A 15,270-nucleotide genomic window follows, 5' to 3' on the forward strand; every position below is an offset into this window, starting at 1 on the left:
CTTGTATATTCTGGCCGTTATCTTGCATTGTTTAATCCAATAGTGGAAACAGATAATAAACAGAATAATGGGGAGATTTTCACATATTACACATGAGAATACGGCCTCAGATGCTGAAGGGGAAGATCCAGGAATTTGAACTACAGGCAAAAATCACCGATCAATTCTGGAACATATTAAGATTCAGTTTTCTTCTCACCAACTGCATCACCGTTATCTTTACACATGTAATTGAGGATCTGATATTAATAAGTCCACGTTAGGCCTGTTAACATGGGGTGTTCTTACTTTTCATGGAGCCACTCTACAATGAGGGTATGAGTACAGTAATAAAAAGCAAGGTTCATAATGAAAATTCAGCGTCAAGGTTTGGAAAGTAGTTCTTTTCTTCCTAACGACCTGTTCACACCGTTTCTGCAGTGTGTTTGGGGGTTGCATATGACACTACCTAGAAATGGGATTCAGATGAACCCTCCATGGGGCATGGACTACTGTGACACAAATGCAGTTCAAATTATCTCCACTTGGGCTTTGTTTCAAAAGTGTTCATGTTAACAGATGGTCACAGGAAAGCAGATCAAGGTTCTGTGCCTGGCTGAAAAAACACACATGTTCAGAAAAAAGAACCAACTGAAGATATGTCACTGCAGTCTATGACTCTGTCAGGGGTTTGTCGGAATCCTGTTTAAAGGGATCTAGCGGGAACCCACAAATGCAGTGTGAACAGGGTCTTATAACCACAATACCTGGTCTCCAGAGATCACAGTTGATGTCAGGTAAATACACTGCTCAAAAAAATAAAGGAAACACTTAAACAACAGAATATAACTGTTATAATCTGTTCAGCTTGTGACTATCTGCCATTTTCTTGTATTGTTCTGACTGCTGGTCTTTTTCCCCTGGTGCTGGGTTTGTCTTGGATCAAGTGATTGTATAACCCTTTATTAGCTTGCGCCTGAATCCCATTCCTTGCTGGACAAGTGTTAATCTGCTTGAGTTCTGGCTTGGAGCCTTGCTTTCTGTGTATATAATTAGTGCAGTTCTGGGACCTCTGGTTCTGCTAGTCTTAGTTTCTGTTTTGTTTGTTTCTGAAGCCTTCTCTTTATTTTAGGAGGTGACCTGTTTTTGCACCCAGTCCTTAGATCTTTCAGGGACCCACTTCCCCCTATCTATAGGTCTTCGCTTGAGATTAACCTAGGATCATCGGTGGGTCTATTCCCAAGGAATGGGTCGTCCACTCCATCGTAGGGTATCGGCCTAGTTGCAGTGCAGGGTCAGTTTTCCCCCTCCTACCCTAGTCCTGTGCTGCAGATCCATAACAATAACTCGAAGTAAATTAAACTTCTGTGAAACCAAACTGTCCACTTAGGAAGCAACACCGATTGACAATCAATTTCACATGCTGTTGTGCAAATGGAACAGACAAAAGATGGAAAGTATTGGCAATTATCAAGATACCCTCAATAAAGGAGTGGTTCTGCAGGTGGGGACCACAGACCACATCTCAGTACCAATGCTTTCTGGCTGATGTTTTGGTCACTTTTGTAGGTTGGTTCTGCTTTCACACTCAGGGTAGCATGAGACGAACTCTACAACACACACAAGTGGCTCAGGTAGTGCAGCTCATCCAGGATGGCACAGCAATGCGAGATGTGGCAAGGTTTGCTGTGTCTGTCAGTGTAGTGTCCAGAGGCTGGAGGCACTACCAGGAGACAGGCCAGTACACCAGGAGAGGTGGAGGGGGTCGTAGGAGGGCAACAACCCAGCAGCGGGACCGCTACCTCAGCCTTTGTGCAAGGAGGAACAGGAGGAGCCCTGCAAAATGTCCTGCAGCAGGCCACAAATGTGCATGTGTCTGCACTAACGGTTAGAAACCGACTCAATGAGGATAGACTGAGTGCCCGACGTCCACAGATGGGGGTTGGCCTGCCTCCTGGTAGCGCCTCCAGCTTCTGGACACTACACTGACACAGAAAACCTTCTTGCCATAGCTCGCATTGATATGCCATCCTGGATGAACTGCACTACATGAGGCACTTGTGTGGGTTGTAGAGTCCATCTCATGCTACGAGTATAAAAGCACAACCAACATTCAAAAGTGACCAAAACATCAGCTAGAAAGCATTGGTACTGAGATGTGGTCTGTAGTCCCCACCTGCAGAACCACTCCTTTATTGAGGGTGTCTTGATAACTGCCAAAAATTACCATCTGTTGTCTATTCCATTTGCACAACCGCATGTGAAATTGATTGTCAATCAGTGTTGCTTCCTAAGTGGACAGTTTGATTTCACAGAAGTTTGATTTACTTGGAGTTATATTTTGTTGTTTAAGTGTTCCCCTTCTTTTTTTGAGCAGTGTATAATGTGAGCGTTGGTCTGATCCAGTCACATTTCACCCCACTCCTCAAAATAAACAGGTTAGTTAATAACCTAATGAATTGTTTGGACAGTGGTAAATATTATAAAAACACAATTCTCTACGGAAATTATGTGACGAGCTACCAAATTTGACTTTCTTGTAAAATATTTTCCACAACTCAAATACAGAAGATCAAAAGGCTTCTGCTCTGAGTGACTTCATTAATGAACCCCAAGGTTGGCTTTGGTGATCAAGCATTTAAGACCATTTACACATGAAAATCACTTCTGTTTGTGAATTTTCTGATGTCTACCAAGACCTGATTTAATTGTAAAAGATTTTCCACATTCTGCACATGAATACGGCTTCTTTCCTGTGTGAATTCTTTCATGTGTGACAAGATGTGATTTATTTGTAAAACATTTGCTACATTCAGAACAGGAATACGGCCTCTCCCCTGTGTGACATCTCTCATGTGTAACAAGATCTGACTTGTATATAAAACATTTTCCACATTCGGAACATGTAAATGGTTTCTCTCCTGTGTGAATTCTCTGGTGATCCCTAAGTTTAGCTTTAGTGATAAAACATTTCCCACATTCTGAACATAAATACGGTTTCTCTCCTGTGTGACTTCTCTGATGTGTAACAAGATCTGATTTACTTGTGAAAGATTTCCCACATTCTGAGCATGAATATGGTCTCTCTCCTGTGTGACTTCTCTCATGTGTGACAAGATTAGATTTATTTGTAAAACATTTCCCACATTCTGAACATGAATACGGCTTCTCTCCTGTGTGACTTCTCTCATGTGTAATAAGATGTGATTTATTTGTAAAACATTTCCCACATTCTGAGCATGAATACGGTTTTTCTCCTGTGTGGATTCTCTGATGTTTAACAAGATCTGATTTATTTGTAAAACACTTTCCACATTGCGAACATGAATATGGCTTCTCCCCTGTGTGAATTCTCTCATGTCTACTAAGATGTGCTTTATCTGTAAAACATTTGCCACAATCTGAACACGAAAATCGCTTTTCTCCTGCGTGACTTCGCCCATGTTGATAAAGACCTGATTTACGGGCAAAGCATTTCCCACATTCTGAGCAGGAGTATGGCTTCTCTCCTGTGTGAATTCTTTTATGTATAACAAGACCTGAGCTTTTAGTAAAGTGCTTTCCGCATTCACCACATTGAAACCTTTTACCCTCTTTCCGATCTTTACTTGCATGAAAAACCTGTGGCTGGTCCAAAGAAGATTTTTCATGTTTTGAAGGTTTGTATAATAAATCTGAACTGCGATGTTGTAGATGTACATTATCTACGAGGTAGTTTTCTACAGTAGAGTGCTTCATGACAACGTCAACTTCTGATTTATAAATTACCGATGACATGAAGATTCCCTCAGGGCTCTTGCCAACAAATTCTGTTAGGATAAAAAATGTTATCACAAATTATTGAAATTCATAACATGACTATTAATCTAAAAATTTTTTTAGAAACATTGTTCACCAGCTGAAAGACTGATTGCATTCAGTAAGGGAAACAAATTAATCTTGTAGATATGAGACCTTAACCAGGACAAAAACTGAAAGCAAGGATGAAGTCTCATCACCACACAATTACAGGCAAAAGACCCATCTCCCTGTGGTCAAACATTTCTGTGCCCCAGGACACAACATAATCCAGAAAGTTGTCATACTAAAAAAGCAGCTTTACATCACTAAGACATGGAAGGGTGTGTGAATACAAATCTATGACAGTAATTGATACATGTACCATGGGAATAAATGTGTTGCAAAGTTTTGTCATTCTACAACATGAGGAATCTGGCCCAAAAACAGCAAGGATGTCAGGTCTGAATCCTACATCAAATTAGAATCATATAATGTTAAGTTGGAAGGGACCTCCTGGGTCACCTGGTTCAAACCCTGCTGAATGCAGGAGTCACTAAACGATCTCAGACAGATGTCTGTCCAGCCTCTGTGTGAAGACTGCCATTGAAGGAGAACTCGCCACCTTCATCACAGCCTGTTCCACTCATTGATCACCCTCACTTTCAAAAAGTTTTTTCTAATATCTAATCTGTATCTTCTCCCTTTCAGTTTCATCCCATTGCTTCTTGTGTTTCCATGTGCAAATGAGAATAATGATGATCCCTCTACACTGTGACACCCTTCCGATATTTGTAAGGAGCTATTAAGCCTCCTCTTAGCCCTCTTTTTGAAAGCTAGCCATTCCCAGATGCTTTAACCGTTCCTGATAGGACATACCGTGTTTCCCCGAATATAAGACAGTGTCTTACATTCTTTTGACCCCCAAAAGTCCCACTATGTCTTACTTTCGGGGTATGTCTTATATTAGAAAAAAATCCCACAGCCTGCCATTGTACAGTATCCCACAGCCTGCCATTGTACAGTATCCCACAGCCTGCCATTATTGTACAGTATCCCACAGCCTGCCATTGTACAGTATCCCACAGCCTGCCATTGTACAGTATCCCACAGCCTGCCATTGTACAGTATCCCACAGCCTGCCATTGTACAGTATCCCACAGCCTGCCATTACGGTATGGTACAGTATCCCACAGCCATTGCTTACCGGATGGCGATTTCTCTGCGGTGCGGGACAGAGCAGGGCAGGCTTCTTCTTCCTCGTGCAGGGGGACACTGGCCAATGAGCGGTGACGTCAGGGCGGCGGCCGGGCTCACAGAAGCCGCTGGGCCAATCAGAGAGGCCCTGACTTCCGCCCGGGGGACACAGGGGGACACAGGCACCGGTACCGGTATGTTAAACCTAATGCATTATACCGGTACCGCACAACGTCTTACTTTCGGGGCACCGCTGATCCGCTATGTCTTATAAACGGGGGATGTCTTACATAAGGCATCCCCCATTATTCCCCTAGTACGTCTTACATTCGGGGGTGTCTTATATTCGGGGAAAGACGGTACTTTGCAGGCCGCTCATCATCCTGGTTGCTCTTTTCTGAACTTGCTCTAGTTTTTCAACGTCTTTTTCAAAATGTGGTGCCTAGAACTGGACACAGTATTCCAGATGAGGCCTGATCAAGGAGTAGAAGAGGATAATTTCCTCACGTGATCTAGACTGTATGCTTCTCTTAATACATCCTACAACTGTATTTACCTTTGTTGCTGCTGCATCACACTGTTGACTCATGTTCAGTCTGTGATCTCAAAGTACACCCAAGGCTTTTTCACACATGCTGTTGCTTAGCCCTATTCCTCCAATTCTGTAGATGTAATTTTCATTTTTCCTGCCCAGATGTAGAATCTTGCATTTGTATCTGTTAGGCTAGTTTCACACTAGCGTTTATTCAACGCAGCGCACGGCGCCGCTAAGCCCCGCCCCCTGCCGGCTCCCTGCCCGCCCCATCCGGTCATCGCCGCCTACTATCGCACATGGACGCTTGCGACCTGCGCACCTTCAAAAGTGCACAGCGCACGTCAAAATCCTACTAGCGCACGGCCAGCACACGATCTGCGCACCCTATGCTAAAGATAGGGTGCGCAGATTGCAAGCGTCCATGTGCGATAGTAGGCGGCGATGATCGGATGGGGCGTGCAGGGAGCCGGCAGGGGGGCGGGGCTTAGCAGCGCCGTGCGCTGCGTCGAACGCTAGTGTGAAACTAGACTTAAATAGCATTCTTTTAGTCGCTGCACATTGTTCAAGCTTATCTAGATCCTTCAGAATCCTTTCTCGGTCCTCTCTTCAATAAATTACTGCCTTCGCTGAACGTTTCACTTTCACAAGGAACAATAGGAGAAAACCGCCACATAGCTTCTAACGGAAGGTGTGGCCCTATACTGCTATTTGGGCACATGGCAGGGCTTAGATGCGAACAAAACAGAGGTTTTGGAGCATAAATTTTTAATGGAAACATTTTCAGGCACCAGATCACATCTGCAAAGTCCCTTGAGTACCAGCTCAGCCCCAGTTTGGAAGTTACAGGTGTTTTTTAATAACTCAATGGGTTCTGGGTGGTGCTGACTAAAAATCACAAACTTTTCACAATTATACCATTCCAGTGCTCAATATGTTGTACCTGCTTGTTCTATTGGAAACAAACTCCATTAACTGCTTTGGGAGTTAGTTTGTACAGTAATACCCAAAATGTGATTGTTATCTGCTCCTAGGACATAAAGTAGGAAGAAAATTCTAACCATGTGATGTTAAAACACAAATTTGGCTATTTTGATTTAATTTTACCATGATTAAAGAGGCTCACAGGTGTCAAAATATTAGAAACTGTATAATGTCCACAATGTCCAGCCTTGAATCTGTGTGCCCATCTTATGCCACCAATTACACACCCCATAAGTGGTTATGTGTGGCTGCCCGAGTTATGTGGCTAAGGCCAAGAGGGATGGATTGTCCTAAGCCCATTGGAGCTCAGACTTTGCAGGAATGTTTTTTGGGCACCATGTTGTAGCTGCAGAGTTCCTGAGTAGACCGGCAAATCAAATTTATATTGAACTTTGAAAGACTTGTCAAAGTTGGCAAATTTGAATACTTTGTAATTTACTTTTTAAGAATTACCAAAAATGGCTGATAGATGGAAGAAAATGGACAAACATCTCATGGCTTCAGGTGGGTTACAGCAAATGTGTCCTAGCCACTATACAAGTGGAGAATGTGAATGGGAGGCAGCTGCAAAAGTGACCTCAGATTATAATGTCCTGGGGAGAGACACGTAATACCGTGTTTCACAGAAAATAAGACAGGGTCTTACATTATTTTTTGCTCTGAAAAATGCTCTAGGCTTATTTTCAGGGCATGCCTTATACAGCAATCCACATTCTGCATTCATCATAACTCTCCAAACCCCGAATTCCATCATGGAACATATCCGTTTATATCTACAGTATATCTGTTTCTCATGTTTAACAATCCACATTAACCGGTATTCATGACCAAAAATCAACATTTATTCAAACAGTCATGTCATCATCTGTAACATCACAACTATATATATGTAGGATTAGACAAAGACAGGAGGGACCTGCTTTACTCTGCACTGATCACCTACTTATGCTACAGGAGCCCTGAAGTCCCAACCGGGGGAAGAAACGAGTCATGTGCACACAGGGAGGGTACAAAGCCTCCTTATTAGGGCTAGTTGTAGACTGCCCTTGTCAGGGCGGGAGCTTTTGGAGATTCTGGCTAGTGTAGTCCCTATAGGGAAACACTGTATGCCGTATATCCTGGATGGATTCTCACCGGGATTGAGATCGCTTCCCTCTACGTGAACGAGCATGCGTTGGGTGAGGACATTCCTATTTTCCTTCACAGCTTGGTTGTTACATGCCATAAACGGTTAATAGGCAGGCACTACTGTCATGCACGCTGTACTCACTTCTATCAGTCACTAGGATCTAACATGGGCGCTGTGGCTTGTTTCTCTACATGATGATTTGTGATTGCCAGAAAGACTCTGTTACTAGGATCAGCATCGACATATCGAAGTGTGTGGTCAGATGTCTCGCCGTTGTAACCCTACCTTGCGTGGTTTTTCGGATACTGGATTTCACTAGTGGATGATGGACCAGGATTTGAATTTTTTTTTTACTCTCGCATTTTATTATAAATGGGTGGGCCTCCATCTTATGGTAAAGGTCATACACCCTAGATAGAGCACGTTTTCCTTTTTTTCATTTTAGTGACCTAGTAAAAATTACATTTTAATATAAACTCTCACATTTTGCTGTATTGTACTTGACATTGTGAAGTCCTATGAATTTTCAGGATGGCATTTATTCCCACTCTTACTTTTTGTCACTTGTATGTGGTGCCATCTACTGAATATATACAGTATTTACAGCATATTTAAATTTCCATTTTTAAATACACTATTCTCCATCTACCGTTTAACACCCCCCCACAAAAAAAGGAGATATCCCCAAAGAATTGCATTTAGTGGACCCTAAACAATAGAATTGGCAAGTGAATTGGCTCTTACATACAGATCTGCACCGCTGTCAGGTCTCCCTGCAATCCACAGCAGTCAGCTTTGTGAGAGCAGACTGATAGTAACATAGTAACATAGTAATTAAGGTTGAAGGGAGACTTTAAGTCCATCTAGTTCACCCCATATCCTATCCTAACTTGCCCTAACATGTTGATCCAGAGGAAGGCAAAAAAAACCCATGTGGCAAACAGTAAGCTTCACATTGGGGAAAAAAATTCCTTCCCGACTCCACATACGGCAATCAGACTTGCTCCCTGGATCAACGCAATATTAAGGAGACTAGTGTATATACCCTGTAATATTATACTTTTCAAGAAAGGCATCCAGTCCCTTCTTACATGTTAGTAGAGAATCACTCATTACATCATATGGCAGAGAGTTCCATAGTCTCACTGCTCTTACAGTAAAGAATCCGCGTCTGTGAGTATGCTTAAACCTTCTTTCCTCCAGACGTAGAGGATGCCCCCTTGTCCCCGTCACAGGTCTAAGAGTAAAAAGATCATTAGAAAGCTCTTGGTATTGTCCCCGCATATATTTATACATTGTAATAAGATCACCCCTAAGCCTTCGATTCTCCAAACTAAATAACCCCAAGTGTAATAACCTGTCTTGGTATTGCAGACCTCCTAGTTCCCTAATACCCTTGGTCGCTCTTCTCTGCACCCGCTCCAGTTCAGCTATGTCTCTCTTATACACCGGAGACCAGAACTGTACACAGTATTCTAAGTGTGGTCGCACTAGTGACTTATATAGAGGTAACATTATGTTCTCCTCCTGAGCATCTATGCCTCCTTTAATGCATCCCATTATTTTATTTGCCTTTGCAGCAGCTGCCTGACACTGGCCACTAAATGTGAGTTTGTCGTCCACCCATACACCCAGGTCTTTTTCAGTGACTGTTTTGCCCAGTGTTTTACAATTAAGCACATAATTATACATCTTGTTTGTTCTACTCCAGTGCATGACCTTACATTTATCCCCATTAAAGCTCATTTGCCATTTATCAGCCCAAGCTTCTAGTTTACATAAATCCTCCTGTAATATAAAATTGTCCTCCTCTATATTGATTACCCTGCAGAGTTTAGTGTCATCTGCAAATATTGAAATTCTACTCTCTATGCCCCTTACAAGGTCATTAATAAATATGTTAAAAAGAAGCGGGCCCAATACTGACCCCTGTGGTACCCAATACTGACCCCTGTGGTACCCCACTGCTAACTGTGACCCAGTATAGTATCTCTTAGAAAACCCTCCAGGATTTTTCCCACAGTTGAAGTTAAACTCACTGGCCTATAATTTCCAAGTTCAGTTTTTGTCCCCTTTTTGAATATTGGCACCACATTTGCTATACGCCAGTCCTGTGGTACAGACCCTGTTATTATGGAATCTTTAAAGATTAAAAATAATGGTCTATCTATGACTGTGCTTAATTCCTGCAGTACTCGGGGGGATCCGATCTGTATGTGGGAGAGCAAACTGATACTGAGATCCAATCTGTGTGTGGAAGAGCGGACTGATGCTGGGATCCGATCTGTGTGTGGAAGAGCGGACTGATGCTGGGATCCGATCTGTGTGTGGAAGAGCGGACTGATGCTGGGATCCGATCTGTGTGTGAAAGAGCGGACTGATGCTGGGATCCGATCTGTGTGTGAAAGAGCGGACTGATGCTGGGATCCGATCTGTGTGTGGGAGAGCGGACTGATACTGGGATCCGATCTGTGTGTGGGAGAGCGGACCGATACTGGGATCCGATCTGTGTGTGGCAGAGCGGACTGATACTGGGATTCGATCTGTGTGTGGGAGAGCGGATTGATACTGGGATCCGATCTGTGTGTGGGAGAGCGACCTGATGCTGGGATCCAATCTGTGTGTGGGAGAGCGGACTGATACTGAGATCCGATTGTGTGTGTCGGTGTCATGGCTCAGGACAGGATTTCTTTCTCCGTCCTGGGCTTGTGAGGGTTAATTCTGCATGGCCTCCCTTTGGTTTGGGAGGGCTATTTTTACCCGCTCTGGAGTTGGTTCTTTGTCAGTGATACTTCCGTTCTCGGCTGAGCAGCTGTCCTAGTGACTCCGGTGTATACCGATTGTTCCTCTGTCCACACACCTGGTTACCGCGTTCCTGTCCGGTTTCTGACTTCGGCTTGTATTGCACCATCCTTCTGTCTCATCCCTAGGCTCCTGCGTTACCCTCCGGTTACAGCTGATCTCAGCTTGTCCGATCTCGCTCCCAGCTCCGACAGCTTCTGCTGTCATTCTCTCTCCCGTACGGGAGTTGGAAACACCTCTGGCCACTCCCCCGGTGGTCACGTGTCTCAGGTCCTGCTCTTGTGCGGCTCACACTTAGCGTGCGGCCGCACGCTCTGACTCTAGACTACTGCTCCCTCCTTGCTCTCCCTGGTGTTCGTCACAGTGGGAGAGCGACCTGATATTGGGATCCAATCTGTGTGTGGGAGAGCGGACTGATACTGGGATCCAATCTGTGTGTGGGAGTGCCAACTGATTCTGGCATCCAATCTGTGTGGGAGAGCGGACTGATAGTGGGATCCAGTCTGTGTGTGGGAGAGTGGCCTGATACTGGGATCTGATCTGTGTGTGTGGGAGAGCGATCTGATATTGGGATCCGATCTGTGTGTGGTAGAGCGGACGGATACTGGGATTCGGTGTGTGTGTGGGAGAGTGGCCTGATACTGGGATCCGATCTGTGTGTGGTAGAGCAGACTGATATTGGGATCCGATCTGTGTGTGGTAGAGCGGACTGATACTGGGATCCGATCTGTGTGTGGGAGAGCGGACTGATACTGGGATCCGATCTGTGTGTGGGAGAGCGGACTGATACTGGGATCCGATGTGTGTGTGGGAGAGCGACCTGATATTGGGATCCGATCTGTGTGTGGTAGAGCGGACTGATACTGAGATCCGATCTGTATGTAGGAGAGCGGCCTGATACTGTGATCCGATCTGTGTGTGTGGGAGAGCGGCCTGATACTGGGATCCGATGTGTGTGGTAGAGCAGACTGATACTGGGATCCGATCTGTGTGTGGTGGAGCGACCTGATATTGGGATCCGATCTGTGTATGGTAGAGCAGACTGATACTGGGATCCGATCTGTGTGGGAGAGCGGACTGATATTGGGATCTGATCTGTGTGGGAGAGAGAGGACTGATACTGGGATCCGATCTGTGTGTGGGAGAGACGCTTGATACTGGATCCCATCTGTGTGTGCCAGCTGCAGCGCAATGCAGCTACAACGGCGAGGGACCTGACAGTGACACAGATCTCTGCGGAGCCCATCCATCGTTGGCGCTTGCTTGCCGTAACTGTTCAGTGTCTGGTAAGGGTAATTTTTTTTTTTTTTGGAGGGGGGGGGGGGGGAAGAGGTGTCTGCTTTCTTTTCATGGTGAATGCTTTTTTTCCCATTAAGAGTCCTGATGAATTAACTTATTTAGCCGTCTAGACACTTCCTCATTGAACCGCAACTATGGATTATTTTTGAAGTAGGGCTTATATTTCAAGCCTACTCCAAATAGGCCAAAATTTCCTGCTAGGGTTTATTTTTGGGGTAGGGATTATTTTCAGGGAAATAGGGTACACAGAGTATACTACACAGATAGTGATTGAAAGCAGTGAGGAATAGTGTGTCAGCCTGGAGAAGAGAGTAATACAGATTTACTACTAGGGATAGATAGGATAGACAAAAAGGGTGCGTCTGACTCTCTGTTAGACAGTTGGACCAATAGCAGTAGTGAATGCTGTAACACAGCTGCTCACTTGGGAGCAGTTTCTATTGAAAAGTCTGACTGTTTTATTGTAGTCCTCACAAACCACAACATAGGAAACTCAAATACAGCCCTTGTCCAGCTCAACGTACAACATAAAGCAAAAGTCCATACAATAGTGCTGGTTAGCCTGCCTGCTTAGAGTCCAGCTTCTTACTCCTTTAGCAAAGGCACTCAATCCAGGAGATCTGCACACTTCCATACACACAGTCCTCTGTGAGGCAAGCAGGTCTTAATTTACAAATTGACCCATACCCAGGGGTGAAGCTTTGGTGAGCAGCTGTCTCTCCCAACTCTTCAGCTGCTCACAATCAAACTCTCATGGCCATTTAACCCCGTTTAGTCCTATATGCGCTAAAGCATTTCACCAGATTTACCTCCCATCCACTAGGTGTCCTACAGTCACTTTACATACCTCTCCCTCTGCATAAAGTGGTGGCCTTAGCACCTTCTACCACTAATCATGGAATTCTTCAGAGGATTGAGGTATTACCTTGTAACTCCTTGTTCCACATGGGAGTGGAAATTTTCCTCCCTCTTCCACATGAGTAGAATATGGTCTGACACCAATAAAATTTTTCGCCCTAATAGATAGTTCTGCAATGTGTCCACCGCCCACTTTATGGCCAAGCATTCCTTTTCAACAATGGAATATTTTTTCTCATATGCTGATAGCTTCCTACTCAGGTAGAGAACAGGATGCTTCTCTCAGTGTATCTACTGAGAAAGTACTGCTCCTAATCCGACTTCTGAGACCTCTGTTTGAAGTAAAAATTCTTTATTAAAGTCAGGAGCAACCAGAACCGGCTTACACAGAGCTACCTTCAGTTTTTGTAAGGCCATCTCCGCCTTCGTTTAGCTTCTAATAATCATTACAAAATCTTCATTTTCCATCGTGTTTTGTATCAAGGACAATCTGGTTAGACCACCCACTCTTAGATTCCTCAATGTCTCAAGCGATTCAGCACACGCTTCACTTGCTTGATGATCAGTTCTTGGCGGGCCTCTGCAATTCAGTTGGGCTGCGAATTCACCCGCATATGGGGTTCCGTCAGGATCTCGTGTTCTCTTACATCTGTATACCTTGGCAAATCTGAGAACAGGTCTTGGTTCTGCTGCAGCAATTCCTGAAATTGCTGTTTTCAGGCCTTAAAGAGCATCTTAACTATTGTGACGTCTTCAATATCTCCTTCTGCTTTAACCAGCAAACATGGAGTTTCAATGGGGTCTGTGTCTTGCGATCCCTTGATGGGTACAAGGGAATTTCGGAAGTGAACAGTGGAACAGAACTTGAACTACCTTAGAATTTCATGGTGACATCAGGGCCAATAGAACCCCCATGAATAGTTCTTGGGGTTTTTTCAACACCCAAATATCCACACAAAATATGTGAATGGGTCAAGTCCAACACCTTGCCCGTCTATAGTGTCCTGGTACCAACAATTGTTCCACTACTTCTTCTCTGACCTTAGTAAACCGGTACAATAAATCCCCACTCATCATAAAATAAGGAAATCTGGTGTCAGCCAATGGCAGCATCTGTGCTATTCAGATTATAATGGTCAACTTATTGAATACTTCAATGCAAGAAAGCGGACGGCACCGCTGTTACCGTGCTAAGGTCCGTGGCTGGCAGCAGGCGGAGAGCTCACGTCCAGGACTCCCGGGTGCTTGACCTCGTAGCAAGACGATTGTAGTTTCCAAGAGAAAAAGGTCGCACTCTGCGGGATAATGATGAATGTTTATTGACACTGAATTACATGTCACGCCGGAGACGTGAAGGAGAGTGTGTCAATGACTGACTACGGCCGTTTCACGCTACTCGAGCGCTTCCACGGGTCAAAGTGCAGGAGGAAATGACGGATACTTATGCACACCAGTCACTCCTCCTGCCAGCCACTACAAAAATAACAAGTGAAACAGACAAGTGTATGTGCAGACATATAAAAACATACAATTTACCGCCTCAGCGGGAACAATACCTTTACATGTAAAATTACAAAGATTACAAGGAACAATAAATCATTATCAGTGTTACTGGTTAACCCCTATAATTAAGTTAACTCTTCTGGATAATCTATTCCGGACCAAATATGTGCTCCCATTAAATATAATATAATTGTGATATATTGCGACTATGCCGTAGCTCCTGTCACCAGGATAAAAATCACTGACACCTATCTTATTGCCATTTATATTATAATAATATCCTAGAAAAACTATTTTCTCACGATCAAAACGGATTAAGACAAATGTAACTATGTAGTACAAAATTAAGCGAATAATAAACTGCCCCAATTTTATATAAATTTTTTATCAAGCAAAATACCACGCCGAATGTCATAAATTTATATACCTCCCAAACATGATTCTTGTGTTATAATCTCATAATATTAAGCAAAATACATTTATATGAATCCGTTATCATAAAAAAATGGCCATATCTACTTTATCATTGAAACCTGCGGGACCCGTCGCCCGTGTATCCATGATCCATTTCGATTCCCGCTGCAATAATAATTTTATATAGGAAAGACAATACGCCCGCTTTATGTTCGATTTCGGGAGCACTTCAAGTCGATAAAATCTGGGAAAGGAGTGCCACATCTCATTGACCATGTCAGGACTGTACATGGGACGGATCCGGGTGTCCTTACTTTTGCGGGTATTGAAAAAGTGATGTTACCCCCACAAGGGGGGAACTTGCATAAATTATTATTGCAGCGGGAATTCGCTTAATTTTGTACTACATAGTTACATTTGTCTTAATCCGTTTTGATCGTGAGAAAATAGTTTTTCTAGGACATTATAATATAAATGGCAATAAGATAGGTGTCAGTGATTTTTATCCTGGTGACAGGAGCTACGGCATAGTCGCAATATATCACAATTATATTATATTTAATGGGAGCACATATTTGGTCCGGAATAAATTATCCAGAAGAGTTAACTTAATTATAGGGGTTAATGATAATGATTTATTGTTCCTTGTAATCTTTGTAATTTTACATGTAAAGGTATTGTTCCCGCTGAGGCGGTAAATTGTATGTTTTTATATGTCTGCACGTTACACTTGTCTGTTTCACTTGTTAGTTTTGTAGTGGCTGGCAGGAGGAGTGACTGGTGTGCATAAGTATCC

General features: G+C 43.7%; 1 protein-coding gene across 1 annotated transcript in view; it reads right to left on the reverse strand.

Moving 5' to 3' along the window:
* Positions 1 to 2,309: 2,309 nt before the first annotated feature.
* LOC141065429 (uncharacterized) overlaps positions 2,310 to 15,270 on the reverse strand; it is a 112,233-nt gene continuing 99,272 nt past the window's right edge. Inside the window, exon 9 of the mRNA XM_073557926.1 lies at positions 2,310 to 3,788. Within this exon, the coding sequence (XP_073414027.1) occupies positions 2,641 to 3,788 (1,148 nt within the window). The 3' untranslated portion in view covers positions 2,310 to 2,640. The remainder of the gene's footprint in view (positions 3,789 to 15,270) is intronic.

Source organism: Dendrobates tinctorius, unplaced genomic scaffold, assembly GCF_039654945.1.
Source record: "Dendrobates tinctorius isolate UK_male_01 unplaced genomic scaffold, ASM3965494v1 ptg000251l, whole genome shotgun sequence".
In the NCBI taxonomy this organism is placed as follows: domain Eukaryota; kingdom Metazoa; phylum Chordata; class Amphibia; order Anura; family Dendrobatidae; genus Dendrobates; species Dendrobates tinctorius.